Source organism: Corvus cornix, chromosome 1 (assembly GCF_000738735.6).
Source record: "Corvus cornix cornix isolate S_Up_H32 chromosome 1, ASM73873v5, whole genome shotgun sequence".
NCBI classification, from domain to species: Eukaryota; Metazoa; Chordata; class Aves; order Passeriformes; family Corvidae; genus Corvus; species Corvus cornix.
This window is the reverse complement of record NC_046332.1, coordinates 113,634,432-113,661,549: the sequence shown is the minus strand read 5'-3', so window position 1 is coordinate 113,661,549 and position 27,118 is coordinate 113,634,432. Positions and strand designations below refer to the sequence as shown.

The 27,118-nt window shown below is 45.0% G+C and overlaps 1 protein-coding gene across 3 annotated transcripts in view; it reads left to right on the top strand.

Annotated features, from left to right (window-relative positions):
• Positions 1-3,989: 3,989 nt before the first annotated feature.
• ABCG1 (ATP binding cassette subfamily G member 1) overlaps positions 3,990-27,118 on the top strand; it is a 52,908-nt gene continuing 29,779 nt past the window's right edge. The window contains exons 1-2 of one of the 3 annotated variants that reach the window (XM_039553098.1): positions 4,127-4,236; positions 7,178-7,421. In XM_039553098.1, coding sequence (XP_039409032.1) covers positions 4,195-4,236; positions 7,178-7,421 — 286 coding nt within the window. In that variant the 5' untranslated portion in view covers positions 4,127-4,194. Of the gene's footprint in view, positions 4,237-4,601; positions 4,794-7,177; positions 7,422-27,118 lie in introns of those variants that run through there. The other 2 variants (XM_039553103.1, XM_039553111.1) reach the window with 2 other exon arrangements.

Genomic DNA, 27,118 nt, shown 5'->3' with positions numbered 1-27,118 from the left:
GCCACCCGCGGCTTCAGCGGCCGGTTCATCTCAGCAGCTCGGCCCTGCGGCGTGGCCGGGCAGCAGCGGCAGTGCTGGCCTGTGGCAGGGCGCGGTGCGGCTCCGCTCCAGCTCCCGTGGTGCCCAGCCTCGGGGAGCGCACGAGCGCGGACCGGACCCTCCGTCGTGTCGTGCAGCTGCCGTGGTGCTCCTTGCTCCGTCCCGCCCAGCGCAAGACTCCGCGTACGGAGCTCCACAAGTGGCGAACCCTGGCGAACCCGCGGCTCCCCCCCGGCACGGGGGCTCTCAGTAGAAGTAGTAGGATTAGAAGTAGTAGTGAGCAACGCAAGACTGCGAAGGAAAAGTGAGTTTCTGCCGGAGGTGGAGGAAGAGAAGGAAAAAAGCCGATCACCTCCTGCTTCGGAAGCACGCCTAACTGCGATACTGGGAGAAAAAAAATCTCCCTTTTCGTGAAAATTAATTATTCTCTCCCACTAAAGCGCTGAATTGTTTTCCCCTTCCCTGTTCTCTCCTTTCCTCTTGGCCCTTTTTCTCCAGTGGAGACTCACAGCTGCCAGAAAGCCAGGGGCTCAGAATCAAACCGTATTTTTTTTCTCAGTCTCACCTTTCGGCTGTTCAAACTTGTATTCTTTCCACTTTTATTTCCCTAAACCTACAGAAATAACTGGGGCAGGGACTAGAAGACAGGAAACATACTCCAGAAGCGATCCAAACCAGTATGTGTTTTCAAATGGCAAAATGATGCTCTGTCCACAGCAGACTGGTGTTGGGGTTTAATTCCAGCAAATAATTGCATGAGCGTTTCACAGTGGGCAGTTTGGTTTTGCTCTCAGCTTGACTCTTTAGGAAGATTTATCCTGAAATATTTTCCAGAAAACTCCTTAAACTCTGCCCTGAGCAGCTTAAATTAACGGCAAACTGCAAATTACTAAAGCTGAGGTATGGTTTTAACGACAATTCCATCTAAAATATTTTGCCTTTTCCCGTTCTAACTTTCCCTTTCTCATCTGCCTCCTCCACACTTCTCGCTGGGCTTTTCCCACATGTTGTATCCCAGCAGTGAAGTCCACAGCGGCCTTTGCATTTCCCGAGGCTGCAGCACTTCTGTAGAGGAACTCGTTCTCGCAGAGACACCAGAGCTGCCAGTGCTGCACTAAAATGCCTCCCGTGCCTCTGCTGTTCCTCTGCCCTCTCTTGCCGTTGGTGCATTTCCACTTTTCCCTGCCTTTCCCAGTGCATTTCTGCTTGCAGTGTTCTTTTTCCTTCCTGTGGGCTGCACCAGTCTACTGTCTGTAATGCTTATCCTGCTGTAAAGCCTGGAAGCTACTACTATTTCCTCATCTATTTTAGGAGTCAGATTTTTGTCCCTGCCTGCCTGTCCTCACCTTCACTTGTAACTTCCCTTTTTTTTTTTTTTGTCCTCGATTTTTTTTTAACACGGTTTTATATCTCTTTTTTTTTTTTTTCCCCCTTCACACACAGTTGTGTTCTTGATCTCTTTTGTCTGCAGGGACCAGGGGATCACCTGGAAAGTTAATGGAAGAGTTAATGAGGGAATGTAGGAATGCAGGAGACAGCTATTTTTAGCGTGCTTCATCTTATGTAATCTTTTTTTTTTCTCCCCTGTGTGGTATCAAAATAGATACCAAAATACCAAATAGAACTTGGTTTCTGATAAACCTGTTTTATGTCTCAGTGTTTTACAAGAAGCCCCTGTAGATACTGATACTGCAGCCACCATGATAAAAATAAATGCTGTGGATCTGGTCATGTACACTTGCTCAGGAAAAACTCTCGTGGAAGGCACCACCTTGGTACCACAAACTTGTTACGGACAGAGCTGAAACTTTGGTTTGTGCAGCAGATTTCAGTTTTTGTACATTTCAGTTTCGCTCCAGCCTTTATGTTGCTTTCCTTGCCTCTCTCTGAGCCTTTAGGAAGTAAAAACAGAGGATAGCAAACATCGTGCTGGGTCTGTGTCACACATTCACTAGGATCAGGGTATGGCTTCCTCTCTCTCTGTGTCTAGTTCCCCTTCAGAGTTAAAATAATGATGTTTTTAAGTATTTTGGTTTACCCTGTAAGTGCCTTAAACATACACATCAGTATTTCACAGCCCTTTTCATGTCCTGTATGGAGATGATGCAGCTTTCACAATGTTCTAAGTGTAAATACAAGAGACAAGCTTGAATAAATTTTGGGTGCTACAGACACATGCTCCAAATCAAGTTAGCTAAAACCCTGGGATCCTCACTGGAAGAATGTGTCATAATTTCTCTTTATTCCTAAAATTAGGAGATAATTGTCTTTAAAATGTCTACTCAAACACAGTTTTAGCCTTCAGTGAGGACTTCTGGATGGGCCCATCCAGGTTTGGTGTGGTATTCTCCAGCAGGTAGCTATTTCTTCCCCAATAAATGAGTTATGAGTAAATAACTTCCTGCAACATCTAAGGACTGAATCCAAGACTGAGCTTAGAGAGTCTCCACACTATTCCTTGACAATGGGTTGCAGTGCATGATAAATTTTGCATGTTTCCAAGGGGGAATCTTTCCTCATGGAAGAGATTCCTACTGAGGGTTGTTACTAGCACATTCAGGAGAGACAATCACATGAGGAAATCCTTGAGCCAAGAACAGCTGTGGGCTGGGAGAGCATCGGGCAGACATTTGGTAGAAGCCAGCCCTGTGCTTAAGCGCTTGTTTGCACATGTAGCATGCATCTCCCTCTTGTCAGGAGGGAGGATACTGCAGGGCAGGGACCCCATCTGACCTGGCACAGATGTTCTGTGCAGCAGTTCCCTCCCTGCAGCGCTGCGCTGCCTGTGGTAAACACCCCTCCACAGCTCTGCAGGGATAAAATACTTACTTGCCTCCCAGGGGCTTTGTGAAGCTTATCCCGTGTCTGTACAATGCTACACGAGTTCCAGCCACGGTGGGAAGCTCCCTGATTAGAAGATTCCTCTCAGATTATGAACTCCTGTATAAATGTTTGGTAGTTGCTTTGAATCCAGTTCTCAGATTCCTGCTATATTTTATCCCCTCTTTCTGCTGCTTCCAGAGGAATTGAGAGGGAGCCTCAGCACACACCTAAAACAGTCCCAGCAGGTATGGGAACGCTCAGATGGCTGGTGGGTTTTTCAGCATCTGGCTTCTTGGCAAACTGGTCAGGCAGAGCTTTCTGTCCCCAGGTAGCACAGGGAATAAATCTAACTCAAAGGCTAGACATGGATCAAGATTGAAGCCAGCAGTGCAGCACAGCCCCAATGCCATGTGAACACCACCCACTGCCTTTCATGTGCAGGACCTCAGTGTCAGCAGGGAGGTGTCAGAGGATGAACCAAGCTCTGCTCCATGGCGCCCAGCAACAGGACAAGAGGAACGGGCAGAAGCTGATGCCCAAGAAGTTCCACCTGAACATGAGGAAGAGCTTCTGTCCTGTGCAGTGACCGAGCACTGAACAGATTGTCCAGAGAGGGTGTGGAGTCTCCCTCTTTGGAGATATTCCAGAACCATCTGGACACAATCCTGTGCCGTGTGCTCTGGGATGGCCCTGCTTGAGCAGGGAGGTGGGACCAGGTGATCCACTGTGGTCTCTTCCAGCCTGACCATTCCGCGATTTAGTGATTGTGTGACCTCGCTGAAATTCAGGTCTTTGCTGTGAGGAGTATGTAACTCAGTGACAAGTTTTCTTTCTCTCCATTCCTGACTACAATGGCTTGCTCATAAATCGGTGGGTAGCAGTCCCAGGGCCAGAAGAGCCGTCTCGTCCTCGTGAAGGCGGGATGGCAAGAGGCGAGATTAGATGGTGCTTCTACTGTCCGTTTCCTCAGGGAATGCCTCCGGAAGCCCATCAGAAAGCCCATCCCTGCCCGGAGCGTGGGGACAGTGCTGGCAGCCCCTCTCATGATGTCCCGGCGAGCGACCTTCGGTGCCCCAGTCCCCGGGACAAGCATCTGCCGCGTGTTTCGGCAGAGCCACAGCCACGGCCACCGGCGTGTTGGGAACACGCTGCCCACCTTCCCCAGTGCCGAGGGGTGCCCCAACCCCGCCGCTCCCCCTATCCCCGGAGGGGTGGGCCGGGGCGGGGGCGGCCCCAGCTGCATCCCTGCCCGCCCGCCTCCCGCAGCCAGTCGGGGCGGAGAGGCGGCACTCGAGGGCTCCTCCGCCAGCAGCCGGGCGGGCAGCGGTGCACATGGCATGTCTGATGGCGGCTTTCTCCCTGGGCAGCGCTTTGGTAAGGAGCGCCCTGCCTTCCCTCCCTGGGGCCGCGGCGAGCGCCGGGCGGGGGGCGAGGTGCGGGGCTGGGGGATGGAGATGGAGCGAGGGCTCCGCGGGGAGCTCCCGAGACGCTTCCCGAGGGAAAAGCAGGGTCGGAGGGTGCGTCCGGGGCTACGTCCCGCCGCGGGGTGCAGGATGGAGGATGAGGGATGCGAGATGCGGGGTGCAGGATGCGGGGTGAAGGATGCGAGTGTGCGAGCGGCCGGCGGCGCACGGCGGGACTTGACCGCTAGTTACCTCTGTCTGTAGCTAAGGCGGGGGGATTATCGCCGAGCATGCTCCCTGCGCCGCTGCGCCCCGCCGGCTTCCCAGCGGATTTGCGGAGGGACCGTAACCTTTGCATAACACCCGGGGCCGGCGGGGGACGGAGCGGGCAGAGCCCGCAGGACCCTCCTGCTGCTGCGACCGCGCGGGCGCTGCCGTCCCCGCCGGGCGCCGGGAGCGGCCCGGCTCCTCAGCGGCTCCATCAAACTACATGGGAAATACCCCAAACTGTCCAAAAGCAGCCGAGAGGTGAGCGCGGTGCTGCGGAGCGGCCGCTCGCGGTGCCCGGCGCGCAGGGCTCGGTGCGGGCACAGCTCGGCGTGCGGGGCTGGGCATCACTGCGGGGCGGCAGCGGAGAAGAGAGGGGGCCGCGGGTGTTGGGGCCTACGGAGGGGGTTCAGGTGTGTCTGTGCCTTACACACGGCTTGGGTAAGTCCGTGGCTGTCGTAGCCACGTGGTTGCCCGGCTTTTTCCAAGCGAAGGTGATCCCAAGACCGGGAGGCGTTTGGAGCGTGCCAGGTGCTCCGGGGGGATCCTCACCCGTAGCAGGTGGTCCCTGGAGGAGGCAGGTGTGTGAACAGGCAGCTCGGTGCACAGAGTGACTGAAATTGTTTAATGTCCCGATAACAAAAGTCGTTGGCTTCATGCTTTCAGATAATTGAGTAGTCAGAGGCAAGGATCTTGTCCAAAGGGTATTTCTTTTTGAATCGATCTAAACTGGAGAAGCTCTGACTGTCACCTGAATAATCAAGGTGACCTGCTCATTGAGAGTTAGAGTTTGGATATTCCCTCCGATGTGTGAAGGTGCTCAGTGGTTCCTCGGAACAAAACAGATTATGAGTGCCATAGTAAGCCTTGGAAACATTCAGGGAAGAATATTGTTAACTCACCTTCTCTTAGGTTTTAGGGAAGTTCCCCTGCCTTAATTGTTGAGTTCTAAGATGTTTCACATTACTCTTGTTATGTTCAAATTACATACCATGGCAGTCAACTATTTAAGAATTTGACAGTAAGTGTTACTGGATACCAGACCTCTAAGTAAGTTGAGAGCACGATTAAAATCTCTTCCCTGAGAAAATGTGGTGAGCAGAGCTGCTTTTTTTCCCAGAACTTGGGGCTTGTGCACAAAGAATGTGAAGACACCAGCTATGGAGTGGTTATGCAGGAGTACTTTTTTTTCATCAGTGATTATGTAGGACTGTGGTTTTCTTTAATGTTTTTGCCAGCATTCATGACAAATGACTGATCTGAGCTGTGCTGCTGTTACAGCAAAGATGGGAAGACCAGGAACCATGAGAGAGAGGATGGAAGTGGCACAGGGAAGAGGGGGCAATGTCACTTCTTATCTGAATTGGACAAATGGAGGGAAACAGTGGCAGGACCCGCAGCTCTGTTTGCATTCATGCATTGAAAAGTAGTGCAGCACATCTGCTTTCCAAGAGATAACTTTGTATATCCTTGGGCAGATGTGTTAGCATGGAAAGCCTGGCACTTAAGCCATCTACAGAAGTCCTTTCCTATATGAATCTGCATTAAAAATACGAAATTTCCTAATAGACAACTGTGCAGATGTTCAGCTCTGCTTATGACATCCACCAAACAGATGACAGCCAACAGCCTCTGAACTGTTCAAAATTCTGTTTAGCTGAAGAAAATTCATTACTGTTTTTTCTTTTGAGCTTACACACATCCTGTTCATATTGGTGCAAGGCACCTGTGCTGGTAAAAGGAGTGGAAAAAAATCCAGATTTTGTATGCATAATTTAAAAAAAGAAGAGGAAGGCTGTTGTCATGGTCAGGGGAGAAGGGGAAGGAGATGTAGTCATGTAGTCCAAAAAGTGCCAAGTGGAATTGCACCGAATGCTGTGATAGGCAAATATAGCAAGAGGTATGGCTGTGAGCACAGAACTTTGACCTTACAGTGTCAGTGGTGCAAGAACTGGAGCAGGGTTTGTATGTTTATGTAGCTGATAAGATTGCCATTAGTTACCACTATTGAGCATGGAAAGAACTCAAGGATTTTGGGTGCAAAGCATTGTGCTTTCCTAAAAGACCTCCAGAAAAACCTTTTTTTTACTTTTACTGTTGTCCCAGGTTGCAAAAGTCTCCAGAACAGTCAGTGCAGAAGAAAGGGAGGCAGGAAACAGTATATTTCAAAATTCTAAGAAATATCATTTCACCTTTACAGAAGCATAGGCTGATCCAGAGGAACGAGAGCTTTTGGACATTCTGAGTGGCTGTCTTTTGAAATGTCTGCACAAGTAATTGTTCAGCCAGCTCCCTTCCCCCTTCAGCTCTGTCCCAAGCTCTGGAATCAGAGTAACGAGAACCAAATTCCTTAAGTGCATGAGAAACCAAATACAATGGGGACTAAACTTATAAATGTATTAATCTGGTGCAAGATCTGAAAGGAAAACTAGTGCTAAAGGGACTGTATGTGCTGCAAGAGCTCTTTAACCTCTTCTGTCAAGGCAGAATGAACAGAAGATTGCTTTATTTTACTCCTCTTCCACCTTTCAGCACATTACGGTGCCAGATTCTTGCATTGTCTACAGAATAATTCCTCTGATGCAGAAGGCTTTGCAACATGTTCCTAAACAAAAGTCTGTGAACTTTCTGCACTTCCCCTGCAGGGTGGCAGCAGTTCTGGTTGCACCATGGCCGAGCCAAAGTCCGTGTGTGTTTCAGTGGACGAGGTGGTCTCCAATGGCACAGACACCCAGGACATTCGACTCATGAATGGACACCTAAAAAAAGTGGACAATGCTCTGACAGAAGCTCACAGGTTCTCCTACCTGCCCCGTAGGCCAGCTGTGAACATTGAGTTTAAAGAACTGTCCTACTCTATCCAGGAAGGGCCGTGGTGGAGAAAGAAAGGTGAGGAAAACAAGGTTTCATCCACGAGAAGCTGTAGATGCAGTAGTTCATACAACTGCTTATTTCTGCCTCCCAATTCTTAAGTATTTGATGTAAATATAGTATTGCTGTGCTGCCAAATATCTGTCCTGTGATCCTGCCTGTCTACAATTTATTGTTGAGGGTGGGTAGAGCATGCAGGAGTTTAAAGATGGGGGTGGGGGAAATGAGGAGGCTTTGTTTTTTACTCCTGCAGTTGGCTGTTTTGTGAAATGGTTGTTTTTTCAGTACTCTTTCAGAACAGCGAGTATCTCAGAATTTCAGAAGGCATTAGACACCAGGATAAAATATTCTTTTCTTTAAAGGCTATGTTTGGAAAGAAGTGCTGTGAGCTACAGGTCTCTCTGCAGCTTGGATGGGTCTCTCTAAGCTTCTAATTTCTTTGATGAAATCACTGGCTCTTGCCAGTGGTGTGGTTTAGTCATCCTGTGGTTTAGTCAAGGACCAGGATGCTCTTTGGGTAGCTCCTTTGCTGATACACACTGCAAAGAGTTCGCAGCCTGCAACACAGGCCATACCAAAAGGTATTGGGCACTTCTTAAGGAAAGAGAAGTGTTGGGAGTAAGAACTCTCAACTCTCTTTTTTATATATTCTTGGCTGATTCCAGTTCTGAAAGGTGGCTCTGTCCTTTCTCCTCTGCTTGGCAACCATTCCTTTAATACCTTCATTTGCTTTGTGTAACCGTGTGTTTCCTAGAGAGTTTTGGGGGGTTTTTTGGGTGTGTGTGACTAGTCCTCTCTGAAAGGAAAACTAGGTCGTGCAGTAAATTCCTGCCAGAGAAAAGAAGTATGCCCAAGGGAAAATATTGAAATCTTCAGGAGGATTCTGTGTACTAAATGATATAATTGCTCTTCCTTGAGGAATTCTCTCTCAGTAATGTACATTTGTATGGTTGTGTGCTTTAGATCTTTTATGAGATAAGGCCCTGCCAGTGCAGCGCTCACCTGAACCGTACTTGATACCTGCACTGGCTCTGAAACTGTAAGTCCACTGGCTTAAAGGTTCCACTTGAAATTGTTTCACCAAGTAGTTGGCTGCTGTCTGTAAATTGTGTTATTATCACAACACCAAGGCTTCAGTAGTCTAAAAATGTGTGGTATGAAAAGAACTGGAGCTGTTGCCATGAAAGTGCTACTGTATGTGGACAGGCTGTGCATACAATTGAAAGATCTGCAGATTTCATGCTTTAATGGGCTTTTCAACATCAAAACTGAATGTGGACACACTGGCCTTCTTTTAATTATTTGCTAGAATTGCATGGAGCCACATTGTCCATAGGAGAACAACTTGGTTTGGCAGCAACTTTGGTACATTCAAAATTATTCTTTATCTTATCAGAACAAACACAAAACATTGAAGGTTTTTTGTCCTCCAAGAAATAGAGCTATGCCAAAATGTCTCATTTAAGATTTAGAAGCTTGAGATTTCTAACTGGATCTTTTTCTCACTGGCCAGAAGTGATTGAGGGGTTCTATACCAAAAACCTCTGTTCACATTTACTGACGTGCCTGGGTGACTTGGCTTGAACAAAACAATGTCCTGGCAAAAATGTCCTGCAGCTGAAAATGACCTGTGGAGGGATTTAGCTCTGGGGTATGGCTATGACTGGCTGTGACATTTGGATTTGAAAGAGGAGACTGAACTTTCCTGGCTGCCTGTTTGCAGGGGTTCAGATCCTCCTCACCTGGTCCCACACCTTGTGTCATTCCTGGGACCACCAAGGACAGCCTTGGAGTGGCTGAGCTGCTGTCTGCCAGCAGCACTTGGCTCTCTTCTGCTTGCCAAGGACCTAAAACAGACCTGGGAGGTCTGCACTCAGTGCCAAGTGAGTGTGAGCCAAAGAGTGCTCTCACAGCCAGGAAGGTGAATCACACCCTGTGATTGAGGCCATGGCCAGCTGGAGGCAAGTCATTATCCTTCTCTTCATCAGTAAGAGCACAGCTGGAATATTAGATCGGTTTTGGGTGCCTCATACCAACAGAGATACTAGGAAGCTGGAAAGGGTCTGACAAAGGGGTAAAAAATTGTTCAAGGGACCTACAAAGAGCAGCTGAGGAGTCTGGGCTCGTTCAGTGTAGTGAGGGGGAAGCTGGGGGATGGTCTCACTCTGGCATACAGCTGCCTAGAGGGTAGTTACCCTCTAGTAGAGGAGCCAAACTCCTGCCAGTGGTGCCAGATGATACCTAACGAGAGCCCATGGCCACACACTGCAGTTCGGGTGGCTTATGGTGGACCCCAGGAAATAAATACCTGTTCCCCAGGTGCAGCTCTGGGATGTGTCAGCCAGGGACAGTGGGGCTTTCTCCATGGCCAGGGAGTGTGGGAGATTTGGCTGAGCAGCTGATCTGATCTGGAGTTGCTGATTGTCTTGCTTTGAGTAGAAGGCTGGCCCAGGTGACCTCTGAAGGTCTTTTGCTTCAGTGTTTCAGTGAGTTGCTGGTCAGATTACGGAAACCAGACTTTCCTCACAGCCACATTCCCTGCCCCAGAGACTGGCTCAATATATTGGTTTTAACAGAAAAGATTTTCCATTAGAGAAATGAAAAACCAAATTGCCTGAATAGTCTCCAATGAAGGCAGGAACCAAACAGTTCAGATTCTTTGAATGTTTTAGCGGTTCTGCAAGTAGAATTTCATTTTGTGTGTAATTTGGGGTATCTCTGTTTAAACCTGATGGATTTGTAGCTGAGTGCATTACATGTAAAACTATTCTGACTGCCTTATACTGGTTTCTGCTCCAGTGGGAAACTGGGACTTTGCAGTGCCCAAGAGAAGGGCAATGTTGTGCCTCCAAACACTGGTGGTGGCTGCAGTTCAGCACTCCTTGTGGATACCCTGTGCTAAAAGTCTCTTTCATTGCTGTAATATGAAATATTGGAATTCACTTTTTATGAGAAGAGTAGCAGAAAACATGCTGGGGAAAAAAAAGAAAGGAGATGTCTCTCAGTTCACGTTGTTCTTGGGTGCTGGTTGTGGTAAGAAGCGATAAGGGATGCTGTTTCAAAAATACGCCTTTTAAATTAATGGTGTTTCTATTCTGAAATGGAGCTTGAAAAAGAAAATCTACTATTTCTACATCATCCTCTACGACTGTAATGAATTAGTTAAAACCTTTCAAGACTGTTAGATCACAAAGGCAGAAAGTATAGTTTCCTTGCAAAGACAATTTGTGCCAGCATGTTGGAGAGGAATTCAACTGAAGAGCAATTCCCTTCAGTTAAAATGGCATTGCAAAGTAATGTTAAGGTTAGGTTGTAAATTAGCAGAAGGAGGAATAATTAGTAGTGCTGCCATTGTGTTCTGTACTTAGCTTGATTGTTCAGACAATGCAACTCATGGTATGTCATGTCTTTTACTTTTCATTAAAAGCCCAAAGAAAGGTGAATTTGTATTGCTTGTCAACAACAAAGAAGCTAAATAAGACATAGTAGACTTCAAATTGGAATTTTTCATTGATTTTTGTCTCAGCCTTAAACTGCCTAATTAAACTATTAAATATAATTTTCTCTTTAAATACAAGGAGGGGCATTTTGATTCTAAGTTTTATATGATAAATGCTTCTCTCCTTATGAGGCTTTATCAAATTTGTAGCAGAGATTGGTGTGACTCTGGATCTGATTAATTCCTGGTGTAATTTCCCCTGAGGTCAGTGGGATTAACAGGGAAGGAATATGGCAGGTCAGTCCTTGATCAAAGCAGCTGTATCTGACCCATTCCATTCCGTGGGAGTTGTTGCCAAAATGGGAATTTTGAAGAGGTTAAAGAGATACAAGTTTCAGAAGGTCTCAGTCGACTTTGGCCTTTTCCCCATAAAGCTTCTAGGGAATTGGTCAACAGGTAGAAACAACTGTTCCTTCAGTTTTGAAGTAAAGAGATTTTTGAGTGACTTGTGAGGTTAAGGATCTTCCAGAACTGAAAATGTGTCTCGGTCTTTGAATCCAGTCTATGTTTGAGCATGTCCTGGGGGTTTTCTGTGGGTCAGCGAGGTTCAAGATTTCAGAAAGCCCCAGGACTCCTGGAGGAACTGTTGCGAGGTTAACATGGACTGGCAAAGCTGGAAAAAGGGAACTTCAGCACACATAGAAATAATAGGGCTGCTTAGCCCCAGGATAGTTCCCCTTTCTTTTAGGATGAAGGACCCAGCTAGCTTGGAGGGAAAGAGAAAGAGGAGAGTCCTGTGTTAGATCCAGTGTGGATCCTTAAATGTGAAAAAGCAAGATCTGCAGAGCTTAGAACAGAACGTGGCCGAAGTTTCACTGCCTTGTCACAAAGCCATTTATCTAAGGTTAGAGAAAGAGATGAAAGTGGGTCTTATCTTGGCTTCTGAGCTGTGTGTTTAAACTGCAGTTTGAAATGCAAATCACAGAAACACAGAGATTGGTTTTACCAGTTCATAGAAAGATTATAGATGTGTAGGTTTTCGTACTAGGACTGCCTGAAAACTGTTTGCAAGAGGATTTGTTAGAAAAGTCAGTGCCTCAGGATTCTGCCATTTCTGTTAAAAGCACCATGAAATAATCTGAATTGTGGTTTGGGGATGAATTATGTATAGTCTCCTATACAAAGGGGGCATGAAAAGTGCTTTGGAGCTTTCTGTCTAGGTCAAAGTCATTCAGCTTTACTTTAAAAAGATATATATACATTCTATATATCCATGAAAAGACATTAGCTCTATTCTTTCTAGGTGGCTTTGCTATAATATAGGATGGAAATAGAAATATTCTGCCTATTTGATGGAGTGCATCCAGCAAGAAAGCAGTGATAAATTTGCTTTCAAAACACAACAACTCAGGGATTGCTTTTGCTTTTTTTTTTTCTTTCCTCTCACACTTCTCAGTATTCATGGTTAATTAGGCAGCGTTTTAGTTGGAAATTTCTCCGTTGTTATTTTTAGGACTGTAATGAGTCATTTGTGCCGCGTTCGAGTGTGAGTTCTGGTAGGATTTGGTCTCTAGTAACCTCTGAGGGAACGTGCTCCGGCCGGGCAGAATGCAGCCGGGGATTTTCGTGGAGTGGCTTAGGAGCAGTACAGAAATTCATGCTCAGCAGAAAACGCGGTATTTCTTGCTATTTTGGGTTTGTTCTGATGGCTCAGACATTTGGAAACAAACCGGAGAGGTGCTGTCTTTGCTGTCAAGGTTGTTGCTCCGCAGCTTTGAGCGGCAGCAGCGGGAGGAGAGGAAGGAAGGACCGGGCTCATTCCGGGGGGCTCCGAGGTGTCCGATGGGGAACATGGAGTCTTTGGCAGGTTCTTTGGTATTCATGAAAGGCGAAAAGTGGCCGTCACAGCCCGAGATAGTGTCATCAGAACAGCGCGATCTCTGCCTTCCAGCTCCGAGGGCTGTATATTATGTTAATACCGTTCTCTGCATAAGATGGAAACTTCAGCCGCTGTCAAACCATCAGCAGAGATTTAAACAGGCTGGGCTTTGCTCATTTGCCTCGGTGCTGTCTTAGGAATTAGTTCTGGTACACACGCTCGCACCGACCCGTTTCCTTTATTCAGTTGGGCGCCCTTTCTTTCTTCCTTTTTTTTTTTTTTGCAGCATCCTTTCTACGACTTCATTTAAAAGATCCCCCCCCCCCTCCCCCTTCTCCCATCCCTTCCGGAGACATCCAGATGAAACAGAGGAGGGAGGATTTGGCCTGAACGCTGTGCTGATCCGTGCTGGGAGCCGGGGCAGGTGCAGTGCGGTGGAGGTGCCGCATGCCCGCCCGGCGCGGTTACTCGCGGCCGATGCACTGCAGTAACCCGGCGGGATGCGCTCCTGCCTGGTTGGCTGCTCCAGGCTCTGTTGCTAAGATGGGAAGGAGGCAGGGAAAGATGCCGAGCAGGAATGAGCAAAACCCACTTTCCGAGAGTTTGCTTTTTTTTTTTTTTTTTTTCCCCCCCCTCGCCTCTCTCTGACAGATGGGTTGTATTGTTCTCGACCATTTTTTGCCTGCTTTGTCTGAGAGCGTGTTTTCATCTCGGAGAGGAGGATGTGTGCAAATTAAGATCCATATGTTAGGAAGAATAAACAAGTTAGGCCGGTTGCAACCAACTGTGATGCTGGTAAAATGTTCTTTTTAGGCAAATATGGTAAAAGGTTCTTTTTAGGCAAGTACTGTGTAGATTCGTTGGCAGCAGCTTAAGATGTTGGCAAAATCAATAAAAATGAGACATGATTTTTTAGCAGAGGGCTTCTAAGCACATGTTTTAACCTTGATAAAATCCGTGCAGTTTTTCTTTCAACACTTCGGCTGTGTCAAGATGGTAAAAATATACTGCGTAGTCACTGTTTCTGGAATAGTTCACAGTGTTTCATTAAGTGATAAATAACTCCCAGTGTCCTTTTGCATGTGTTCCATAAAACAGAGGTTATTGGGTACAGGTCTTGGTCAGCCCCTTTGTCTGATCCTTCTACTGTTTTCCAGCTGAGTATGACCTTGCTTCAGCATTACTTGTTTTTCTTCAAGCAGATCCCATTGTTACTGTGGGTTTGGTTTTGTTGGGGTTTGATTTTTGTTTGCTTGTTTGTTTGGGGGGTTTTTTTGACCTGGAGCTTTTTTAGAAATGAGCCTTGAGTTTGACTCAGTGAGTTTTGGTCACTGAGTCTTTGTGTGAGCAGAACATCACCTTCTTCTTTCTCTTTGCTGTATTGTTCATTAAACCTAAACATTATGATCTCCTCACTATTTTTCATGCTAGCTAATGTTTTGATACAATACATTTTATTAACTGCTGCTGTGAAAACTTGTAACTGAGGAAGGAAGTTTTAGAGAGATACCAATTAAAACATTTTTTAATTTATGTGCCAAGAAGTGGTCACAGTGAGTTGTTGGGAGTCTGAGCTCTGGTCTTTGTTGTTCCATCTCTCAGAGAATGTGTTAGGGTCTGGCTGCAATTCACCCTGACACCCTCCACTAGAACTTTCTGTATGCTGAGTGGGATTTGATGAAATGATTTATCCTCTGCACATACGTGGTCATGTCCTGCTTGGGGTGTTGAGGAGTTAGAGACAACGTGCACCATCTCTGGGTGTACTTCTGTCACATTTCAAAGTAGCTTTGGTTTCAGTGGTCTGAAGATCTGTCTGAAGGCTGAGGGAAGATGAAGCAAGAGGCATTTTGCAATTGGAGGCTTCAGACATCACATGGTTGGTCAGGGTTTTCCACAACTTCACTAAAAGGAAAGAGAAATCACAAGAGCAGCCAAAAGTAGAAGCTAACTCGAGTAAAAGTGCTGTTAAAGTTCATTTTTTTTTTTGTGCACTTACATGCCACTTTGGAGAGTGCCTTCTGGAGTTCCATGGGGTCTGAGCTTACCAGCTCACTCGGGCAGATTTTTGTTATCAGGGATTTTAGTATCTCAGAGTTCGGCTTTGTATTCTCTAAAAAATTATTTGCTTCACTCTTCCCTCTAGCATTGTTCTTGTAGGTAAACTGGGGAGACAGAACATGGTACTACTGAGAATGTGGCAGGTCCTGCCTCAATTGCTTTATAATTCACATCTGCACTGCTTTATGATTTACATCTGCACCCTTTAAACTGGTGGATGCTTTTGTCTTCTTCTAGAAAACAGTGTTCGGTCTTATTATTAAAATTAACATGTCAAGACTTACAAGAAACAACATGCAAGGAGAACCCCAGCAAGATTTACATGGTAGCTTAGCACGTGGGAATGAACTGATTTGAATTTAAAATTAAAGCGGTGCAAACTGAAAGGTGGGTGTTCATTCTCAAAGTGAATGTCCTTGAGGCAAAACCTAAATGCAGCAGCCATGCTTTACTCCTAGAACCTCTGTGACTTGCAGAAGGATATGTGTCTTACATAAGACTGAGTTTTTGTCAGAAGTAAATTGGGAGTTTGGGTCATTGTGCCCAGAGTCCCTTCCTTTGCAGCAGGCAGCTGAGAGAACTGGCCACCTACCTTCTTGTGGGATTATTTTATTTTGGAACTTCAATAAAAGACCCTGCTGAAACATGACATCCATGCCAGATGACAAAATGCCCCTCTTTTCTTTTAGGTATTCCTTCCAAAAGACATCACATACAATTAATGTTGCCAAATCTTTTATCAGAAACTTCTGGACAAGATCTTATCTCTCTTACCAAAAGCATTGGGACAGTAAGAAGCTGAGGTGTTGGTGGTTCAGATTGCCTGACCACTGTGCCAGCTTTGAACCCAGCAGCCACCAATTTTTGGTTAACACCACTGGTACAGGGGACAACAAATCCACAAGCTCTTACCATGTGGAAAATTTAGTTTTCTTCTGTGAAAGAAATTTATAGTCAGAGCTTCAGTCCCTAGGACTGGCAGAGTGTTCCTTCTCAAGCCCAGGACCAAGCTTTAACAGCAGTCTTCTTCCTGATATCAAAGCCTATGTTAATCAGGAGATAGAAAGACTGAGGGTCCCCAAATTGTCCAAATGTAGTCACTTTTTCACCAACTTCGTGAGAAGAACACATAATAAAATATGTATGGGAGAATTACTGCCCTCTTCAACCAGTTCTTGAAATTGTTCATCCCCAAGTGTGATGGAAAAGGGCAACAGCACAGACAGAGAAGGCCGAACAGTTTTGGTTGTTTTCAGTAACTTTGAACCTCAGTAGCTTCCTACAAGTAACTAAGGAGGCCTGCTGAAATATCCCCATGAATGATTGTTTTGAAAGTGTCTCCCTTGTGAATTCTGTGCTTTAGTGCAGACGTTTTGAGTTTAATTTGGCCTTTGGACACTTTGTCTCTTAGAAAAGTAGACTTTGGAGTGAATATTTGATCAGATGTGAGTGGTGGCATAAAATACAGCAGGACTGGTCCTGTGTAGGTGTCTCTGGAACGAGGACAAAGCAATTCTGTCTAGGAAGTGGTGTGGCTGGGGATGTGTGCTGCAGTATGGCTCGAGTCATGCCGTGGGAACCCGTGGGACTGCGTTTCCTTATTGGACCTTCTTGTCACTGCTGGGCTTCTATTCCCATTTACAGCTCATTTAGACTTTGCTGATTTGTGAGGGAAACAGGTGCATTCTGAGGACTTAATTTTCTTCAGAAGGTACAGGGATAAAGCCATCCAGATTCTCACCAGGCAGAACTATGTGGAATTACATAATAGCCAAAGAGATGACCGCTTGTTTGTTCAGGTTTTTTTGTTATGTATCTGTTCCAGATAAAAATAAATGGCAGAGACCTTGGCTTTACAAGCTAATTTCACATCCACCTCTCATCTGGTACGTACAGCCTGCATCTTTTGTGTAAGAATCATATTTCTTCCAGCTTCACATGTTTAGGGTAATGACAAATGTTTATAATTGCAGCTCTTCTGCTGCAAAAGAGAGGAGAAGATAGAATATACAGTGATCAGGTTCCTGGGTGAATGAGAATGGACCCATGCTCTGTCTCTTGCTGAGCTTTAGAGGGTAAGCTTTTATGCCAGACAGAACAAAGAAGTTTCAAATGAAGTGGTGCACCTGGTTAATATGAAATTTAAAGGAAAAGAACCCCAGAAACTGAAGCTTTTAATACTCTTGTTAAGCGATGGAGTTAAATTCTGCCCTGTTGCATCTGTTCTGTGCTTTTGAAGCAGTCAAGTGGATGGGGCTGCACCAGCAGAGCATGGCCACTGTAATTTTTTTTAGTCATGATGTTATTACCTCAAGTGCTTTGAATATTAAGCACTCTAATAACACCAGCATGGCAGGGCTAGAATGGGTAAATGAGTACCCAATTAAAAGAAAGGGGATTGAAGCTAAATATTTGCAATTAGAGGAAGAGCATCTTCTTTTTCTGGGTCAAAAAGCCACAAACTGCAGCCAGCTTATTGCATATGAATATCAAGGCCTGACTGCCTAAAATGCTATTTGAGTCTCATGAAGCTGAAGCCTGTGAGTGGCTGTCTGGAACTGAGTTCCTCTTCCTTCTCCACTTGGAGAGGTGACGGTCTTATGCTGTCACCAGAGAAACGTGAGTCAGAAAGGCGAGGACAGTGCAGAGGGGCACATCTGTGCACAGCTGGCAGTGAAAAGTTACTCCCCTGGGTTTTCATTTTGATCCTGAGTCTTGAAGAATTACTTGAAGAAGAATTTGCCCCAGAGGAACAAATTGACAGTACATAGATACAAAGATGATTGATGGGAGACTTTTTGGAAAACGAGTTGGGTCAGTCTGTTTTGTAACCAGAGCTGCTGTGTCCTTCACAAGGAGTGTGCAAGAGTGTCCAATGATAATGATTGTAAAAATCACACTGTTAGTAGTGGCTGGAGCTGGTGGGGCTTTGAGACGTAAGGGCATTCCTCCTGCCCTGGTGTGTGGCAGCCTTGCTTCTGTAACTCCAAGCCCAGTTAGTGGTGAGGCAGGGCACCCAGCCAGCTCTATGGACCAGCAGGAGGACAGAGGGCTTTTCCAGCACCCTCCTAAACACAGATGGGCAAACCTGAGCAGCCCTGGTGTCTCGCTGACATTCCTCCTGGCTGGGTGATTGTGGATTCCACACACAAGCACACACAAAAGGTTTCTGCCCCAGTGGGTTTTGGACACTGTCCATCCAATCAGGTCCTCAGACTCTGGTCTCCTTCAGTTGTTGTTGGCACCTGGACCTACAACCCCTCAGATTTGCAGCCTCTTGCTCCAGCAGCTGCAAAACTTCTGCTGCTCATGCTGAGACCATCTCTGCACATGAACTCACAGTGGTGAGGGCATTCCCACGTGAGAAATCTGGGAACAGTGCTTATCAGGAGTCCCATTAGGATCCCTGTCAGACAGCTGTAGTTGCCTCCTTACATGCTTCTGGCCCCTTTAATCCCCATTTCCATCTACTTTCTCAGGCCTGTTCCTCCTCAGTCCTTGATCCATTTCTTTCCCTGCCTTTTGCAATTCTCCTAAATGTCCTGTGATGGGTAGTTCTCACTCTGTAATTCCCATAGCCACCCCTTTGGCTGGTTTTACACCATCCCAAATTTCTGTTCCCCCTGCACAACATGGTAAAGTACAGCATTCCAGGGAGAGAATTTCCCTGTGGACACATCTTGGTGGGCTTTCCTCCAGGAACAGTAGTCCTGGCCCTTTCATCTTCACATCTTCAGAGTGGCCAATTCAGGGAGGGGGCTGCGTCCTCTGAGCCTCAGCTCAGTCTCTGTGCTCACTCTGACTGGCCTTTTATCACATAACTGAGCACAGACCATTTTTAGACCTTCTTGGCTGGTTTGATTTTTCTAAGCTTTGTATTTAAAAATAAATGAAATAATATGGCTGGCCAGTTGTTTGTTTAAGCCCATGGAAAGTTTCCCTGTGGTGTAAATCATCACTGAAGTGGAACTCGCATTAGGCACATTTTTACCCTCTCATGTGAAAGTTTCAGGAAAGTTGTGACTGCAAATAGGGAATGGAGTGATTATAATAAATTGTGCACTTGTGATTATAATAAATCAGGTTCTGCTGTCTTAAAGGCTGAGTTATGACAATATGTGTGAGCTGCTATATCACAAACAGTCAGAGGAGCTTGACAGACATCCCTGAAGGAGGTTGACTATTTGATTTCTTGCCTGGGAGAATGATGATGTAAACCTGAAGGAGAAATACATAACCTGAAGTACTCACAAGTCCATAAACCCTGGGGTTACTGTAAGACTTGGTGTTCATGGAGCATGATTGTGTCTTGTGCAGTAGTGTGACATCTGGGGACACCAAAAGAAAGATGAAACTTCAGAATATGCATGATAATACTTAACAGATTTACTCTTTAGTCTCCAAGCAGAGGTATGGGCATCAGTCTCCTGAATCCCATATATTCTATTCACATTATAAAATCAACCAAATACATAAAAATAAAGCAGGCTTTTCCATATAGGGCATGGCTGTGACATTTCAGCACTCATCTTTTGATTCTTATTGACAGGAAGTAAAAATAAACTCCCCAAGCAAACTGAATTGGGACAAAAGGTGGCACATATTTTACAGTAAACAAAAATAACTTCAAAGTCAACCTACAATTCTTCTCAGATGTTCATACTGTTCTGCTCTAAAAGTACAGGCCCAAATGAACCTTGGAATCACTGCAATGACAAATTGGACAGAGTTTAGCCAAGAACAGGTATCAGCATTCTGCCAGGGCTGCTGTCTTAGGATAGAACATTCTGGACCAAATTAACAGAAATTAATAAAGTTTGATGAAGGAAGGGTATGGCCTAATACCCAGAAGAAACTTTTCAACTTATTTGTATGTTTCACTGCTAAAACTGCATTCTAAAAAATACAGAAGCCAATGTAATTAATTTTAAATGTCAGTGTTGAATGTCACCAGTATTCAAGGCCTGTTTATATGGTGGTGGAATGTGTCAGCAGACACCATGCAATATGGGTGTGTCTGAAAGCATCAGAGGATCTCCTTTCAGAGTGCTAAGAGAAATGTGTTACAAGTATATTGTATGTGCATTGTCTTTTTATATATAAATATGTTCAATATATATCCATTTAATATATCTATATAGATACCTGTAAATATTAGTGAGTATATATATACCCAGGCTATATATATATATATAGGTTATATGTAGATATTTATAGGTTATCTCTGTTTCCTTATTTAGATGTATGTATGCACATACACTCAGGTATATTTATTTATGTACAAAAACTGCCTGTGTATCACTGCAACAAACACTTTGAAGATAACATTTTTATTGAGGTGTATATTCCTCCTCCTCCTTTGTAGTGACAAGATGATGTAATTATGGGAAAGCAGCGGCAGCCTGATTTTTTTTTTTTTAAATGAAAAGCAAGAGAGTATCGGTTGCTTAGAAGTGGTTCAGGTCTGTTGCTATTGGATTAACTGCATAACAGGCTAAAATAGCAGGAAAAATGAGTGTAAAATGGAAGCTGTTTTATCTGAGTGCCAGTGGTGTAAAGAATAGCAGGAAGAAAAGGCAGCATTTTGCAGATGCTTTTCAATAGGGACTTATTACTTTGCATAAGTTGAGTAATTTTCTGCTCCCAGTCATTTCTCTTGTAATCAGATTGTTTGTGCTTTGTTCTTGTTTCCTTTAGAAGTTGTAAGAATTGGTTGGAGCTCTCATGTGTAGCAGTGGTGGGTCCAATTCAGACCTGTTTGGGCAATTTTGCTGTTTACAGCTGCCGACGTCATTGTCTGAATTTCCTCATTAGCTGAACATTTTTGCAGCTTGCTTTCCTGCTGGGTGTAAAGGAGAGTATGTTTACGTGCCAGATAAATGTCTGCTACTTCTGTTTGTTTGAACAGTGGTTTGCTGGTGAAAACTGGGGGGAGTTGTGTATCTTGGAGTGCAGAAGGAAAATACGGAGGTTTTAAGTAGAATAATGTGCTTCGATTTGCAAGAGCCACTGAGAGAGGGGTGCAGAGAACAGGGATATGGTAGAGATGTTCTTCTGACTGATTTTTTTGGGGACTAGAAACGTTCCTTAACTGCACCAGGAAGGCAAATAAGAGCACTGCAGGTCCACAGCTGGAGGGCACTTCCCAGGAAGAGCTCTCTGCACATGGTGGGTGTCCACGTTCCCTTGTGGCTGCATTTGCCTTCCCTGAGCACCTCCGATGTGGGAAAGGGAGTGGGCTAGGGAGGCTATTGCCTGCTTGTGGTCAGCCTGGAGGGGATCCACACTGTGTACCCCTTACACATCTCCGAGCTGTGAGCAGGAGTGCTCGGTGGTCTCTTCATCACAGGGGTGAGGCAAGTGAGATAAAGGTGACAAGAGCTGTACTGAGTTGTCTTTTCTGCTGGCCACCCTGGCACTCCCACAGCTCAGGATTTGTGTGAATTGCCCAGTGTCTTTTAAAAGATGGTCCCACCTATCTCCCCTCCTCCAGCTCCCCCATCTCCAGTGGCAGCCATTCTGTGCGGGTGCTGACACTAAAACCAGAGGAAGAAGTGGCTCCAGATGCTTCCAGGGTGTTTACAACTGTACACAAGGAAAGGAGATTGGGGATATAGTCAAGATTAACCCCTCCTTTTGTATTGCAGTATTATTATCTAATGAGATCAGAAGCAAAGCCCAGCAGCTTAGTCAGTATTAGAGCGTAGGCGCCCATTTCAGGAGGAAGCCTTTGAGAAGAGCAATCTTGAGCCGTCCACCTACACCATTTTCTTTGCGGCTTTGCAAGATGGAAAAAGTGACAGATGTAAACCTCCCCAAAGGCAGTGGCATGTTCTCCTTATGCTCATTGCCTCCAGACACTCCTGCACCCCCAGCTCATGGGTGATCTCTGTGGGTGACCCCTGCCTTTGCTGTCCCTGGACTGCTGGGACAGAAACAGCAGCTCTCTTGGATTCATGAGGAGACTGGTTTTGAGTCATCCATCAGCTATTTCCACCAGACCAGGTCCCATTCTTGGGGTTTAAGTACTTTGGGAGTCAAGCCCTATTCTCTGCCCTTGCTTCTTCCTCAGTTCTAAAAGCACTTTCTGGTTTAAGTTCAGCAAACACCCCTCCACACGAGCATGCCTTGTGCAGTTTGCCCAGGCATTATTCTAACATAACAGACAGTGGGATTTTTGTGGGAAAAGCCCGATTTTAATTTTTATTATGTTTTGAATAAACCACTCTGTGTGAAACTAATCCTGGTGTGACCTTCGCTTTACTGACATATGAGGGTCTTAAGAGCAGTGCTGTAGGAACTGTAGCAAACCCTTCAGTTGTATAAGGACAATTTATCAACAGCAAACAAATGGAGAGTGTGGGAGACAGGAATTGAGTGGGTAAGATGCTGTCCCTGCTCCAAGATCTTGAGCTTAATATTTGATGTCAGTAGACTAAGAATATGGGACCAGGGCATGTGGAGGCTGCTGTGCTAACAGTAATACTAGCTGTAAATACACAAGAACTGTTACAAATATTACAAGTACAGAAGTAGAAACTCATCCGCTGGGGGCAGATAGCAGAGCTTAAAAGCAGCGTGTTGGGTTTCACTCAGGTCGTCCTTGGAAGTGGAGCAGTGACTCAGTTTTAACACATACACACAGGAATTTAAAAACATGGCAATATTTTGAAAATGTTGTGATCTGGTAACAGAGCAATGTTCTGTACTTGTGCCATTACCCAGATTGCTGCAGCCCCTGTCAGAATAGGGTAATCTCACCTGTTGGCACAAGGACAAAAAAACACACAGGTGGTGCATTCATCACTTGCACATAATGATCAAAAGCATTTAGCCAGCACTGAAATGAAAACCAACAATATTAGAGGCGCTTATTTTTCCATTTGCACACAGGCTACGGCTGCTATTACTGTGCCTTGTTCTGTCACATACACTTAGAAAAAATTGCTTCAAAACTTTGAACTTGTGCATTGCCCATATGGCACTGAACACGCTGCCCTGAGAACTGTCTGTAGCCTGGCAGACCACAATTGTTTTATCACTGTGTGTAATTCATGTCACAATGAGATTTTAAAATATTTTAAGATACTACTTATTTTTATGGTATTTTTAAAAACATGGATTGCATGAGCTGTTGTACCTAATAGGCAGTAGACCAAATTTTTCCTCAGGTGTTTCACAGCAGTGAGAAACAGGGCTGGACACATTCCTAGAATCATAGAATGGTTTGGGTTGGAAGGGAACTGAGAGATCATCTTGCTCCAATCCCCTGCCATGGGCAGGGACACCTTCCACCAGACCAGGCTGCTCCAAACCCCATCCAGCCTGGCCTTGGACACTTCCAGGGATCCAGGGGCAGCCACAGTTTTTCTGGGCAACCTGTGCCAGGGCCTCCCCACCCTCACAGGGAAGAATTTCTTTCTGGTATCTAATCTGAATCTACTCAGTTTGAAGCCATTCCTCCTTGTCCTGTCACTCCATCCCTTGTAAATAGTCCCTCTCCATCTTTCTTGTCAGCTCCCTTCAGGCACTGGAAGGCCACAGTTAGGTGGCTAAAAGCTTCTCCTTTCCAGGCTGAATAATCCCAATTCTCCAGTCCTTTCCTCATAGCAGAGGTGCTACTCCTTTGAATCCATGTAGGTTCCTACTGTGTAAGAGCATGTGTACAAATTAGTCAGCAACCTCGGCTCCCTTTATTGACAGAAGATTTCACTGATGGTCAGTGGACTGTAAGTTACTATGAATTTCATCAAAAGATGCCAGAAAAGTGAATCTCCACATTCCCACAGGGAAATAGCTGTGGTGGGGTGGCCCTGGCCAGTGGCTGAGCACCCACACAGCCACTCCCTCAGTGTCTCCTCCACGCCCCCAGAACAGGAGAGAGAAGAGCAAAAGCTGAAAACTCGTGGATGAAGATCAGGGCAGTTTAATTAGTGAAGCCAAGCTGCCTGTGCCCCCTCCCAGCTTCTGGCACACCCAGGGCTACTTTAAAAAAAGCAAACCTTGACTTTGTGCAAGCCCTGCCCAGCGTGTTATCAATAGTGCCCCAGAGCTGCTCCATGGGGGCTGCTCGGCAGGAAAATCCTCTCTGTCCCTGCCAGGCCCAGTAGAACAGCTCACATTTAATGTTTACATTATAGATGTTGGCAGCTGGTTAAAATAAGCCCCATATTGAGATTCTGAGTTCCCGATACATCGGTGTTCCGACGTGGAAGGTTTCTGTCTTCCACTCTTTGGAGTCCTGCAGTATTGCCTTGTGTCTAGGCTGTCATGAATCCCTGCTTTTGATCCCTGAGTCTGTGGCAGCTTCTGAACCAACACAAGCCTGTGCCACTGTATTGATTTTAGTGGTGCTGCGTTGTTTGGCAGGAGCTGGGTGTGTTGAGTGCCTGTGAATTTTAGGATCAAAGCATGGTTTGAGGTGACATGGATATTCTTCTAACTGTGTCCCTTCATTATTTCATTTAAAGTGACAGTATTTATGGAGAAAACAGTGTAACACCCTGGACTCTTTATCTCCTCTTTATTTCCTGTGTGTACTGGTGTGTTAATAGGTAGCAGAGATAAATGACTTACAGAAGTAATAAAGTATAGGTAGACCAGTGAAATAAAGTCCTATAATAAGGGAATAAAGAAACCTCACGTGACAGTCAAGTTGAATTTTTGGGTAATGTATCCAAACAACTTGTTTTTGAAATGTTCTTGTCAGTTTAGTTGGTGGACAAGAAGAAATGGAAACATGTTGTCTTGACTTTGGGAGAAAAGATGTGTTGTGGAATATGGTTTACAGAGACATCTAATTAGAAAGTTATGAGAAGACCAACATTTTTTATGTGTGTCTCTCTTACTAATGATATACATGAGTCTTCAGGCCATTAAAATAGCTCATTTCTTTTGATGGACTTCCAGTTTGTGGAGGAAGCAGCTGCTTTTACTACCAAATTTCTCCTGTCTAATTAGACCAGTTGAACCAGCCAGCTTAAATCAGTCCATAGCTTACCCTTTGCCTTTTCACTGAAGAGCTGAATAACCTAATTGTAAAGAAGGACAGAAAACGTCAAAAGAAGTTACAGTTGTTACTGGAAAATGAACCAATGCAGAGTAAAAAATACAAGGGAAAAGGCTGTTAGCACAGAGGGCTTCCTGAAGAGCCTGTAACGAAAATCCCTCTGAAAATCCTTAATATCCTCTCTTTGTTGAAAAATGACAGTGCATCAGAGTAGAAACATGTTGTTTCTTCACTATATTTTCTTCTGACTATATTTTAATGCAGGAGATTTGTTAGGTCGAGGACTTTATAGTTAGGAAGAGGAAAAACCCAGCCAAATGGATGACCAGGGCTCTTGAAACTCTAAGAGACCCAAGCTGGAGTTCTTGATCTGACTGAAGGACTTAAGACTTGGATCATCCTCACCTCAGGAGTTCCACTGGCCTCTGGAGTGACTTGCTGCTGGTTTGCCAAGAACATAACCAAGCAAAAAAATCCACCTCCAAAACTCAAAGTTGAATTTTCTCTCAGAATAAAGTGGAAAACCTGTAGTGGAAGTCATGCTTTTGTGATACGACTTACTGCTTCCCACCTTGCTTCAAAAATAATTCTGCAGATAATTCCAAAAAGACAGGATTTCCAAAATGCAGAGTGACTCTGATGCCTTATTTTAGTATGTCCTGAAAATGTGAATCAAGGTTCATCCTTTTTTTAAAACTTCAAATCATTTTAATGTGTACATTTGAATTTTTTTAGTCTGTGAAATCAAAATTAGTCAAATTGATGATATTTATACTGCAATTAAAATGCATATATCAAATGATTTTTTTTCTGTTTTGTGTGCGAAATGTTGAAGAGTTTTGCTCTTGAAAACTTGATTTTTACGTGGGACATATTATTGATGAAACGTTTAATTGCTTAGGATATGTGGTTAGCAGCAAGACTCCTGCTTTGCTGATGCTACTCTATAAGCTTCAACTAATCCATAACATAAAATGTAGGTCAGCTGGAGCTTTCAAAAACAGATGGAAATTTAGGAGTTTACAGTAGTGCAGTGGATATATGTCCCTGTGAGGCTGCCAACTTCTCCAAATGCAAAAAAAAAGCAGAAATCAGAGTCCTGAAAGGTGCTTGTTCTACCTCATTTCCATTCCAGAAGCAGCAATGCCCTGTGCAGTGGCTTTTGTTTGTAACATATTCAGCACTGACATGCTGCAGAAGATGATAATTATTTCAGTGGTGTTTAGAGGATTGTGTATTTTGCTGACAACTAAAAGTATTTTAATTTGGGCAACTTCATTAGTGTAAATATTCTAGAAGGGAGAGATAAAACCACAGTTGTTCTAAGTAAAATGAGAGAAGTGGAGGTAATGGAGGGTTTATTTCTGCACACACTTCAGGTTTTCCTTTAATTTTGCATTCAGGATCATAGGTTGTATCTTTTACTCGATTAGTGCTGAAATAAATACATTATCCCATGTTTCTACTTCATTAAAGTCTTGACAGTTTGGAGGAGAAGTGATCAGAATCAGCATGGCTATTTCTGAAAATAGAAGTCTCCCAGGACACGTGCTCCAGCTGTCCATATGGCAGGGAGCAGGGATGTCCTGCTGCCATCGGAGCTGCTTCAGCCCCAGCAGCTCTCCTGAACACGACTCCTGTTCCCTCTGACAGCTTTTCCAGGTTTGAAGGCCCATCAGGAAGTTTCTGTCCATGTCTCTGCTCCTGGGTGTGTATAGTAGGGTTAAAGACTCAGTGCATGAGCTTAAAATTGACTTTTTAAAATACCTATTTGCCCCCGAGCGTGTTTCAAAGGGTCCTCTGGGCTCCAAGGGTTCTTCACCTTCTTGTGGGAGAGAATGGGGCAGGAGCAGTGGGAATGTGAGGGGATGGAAGTGTGTCTTGCAGTTTGCAGTGCAGAATTGCTTTGAGAGGGTGGGCAGAGGCAGGGCAGGGATGTGCAGGAGTTGTTCAGAGGGTCGGATGGCCGAGATTGCCTGTTCCTCAGGGAAACTTCCTGTCATCACTAATGCGGCTGAGTTAGACTGATGTGAAGAAATGGAATTTGTTTGGAGTCAAATGTAACATTTGGAGTTTCCAAAGCTGACTAATGAGCTGTGATTTTTTTTCTTGACATCAGACACTCTGGCAGCTTTTAAATTGCAGTGGCCACGACTGGAAACATTTTTCAAAATCCAAGAAATGTCTCTCCTCATGTCTGTAAGGGCTGGGGACAGAGTGTTGTCTTGTGAGCATGTGAACCATGGCAGAAGTCTGTTTTAGACAAAACTCTGTTTCTAGGAGTCTGAGAAAAGGGTTTTTTCCAATGCAGTTTACAGGAGACATGT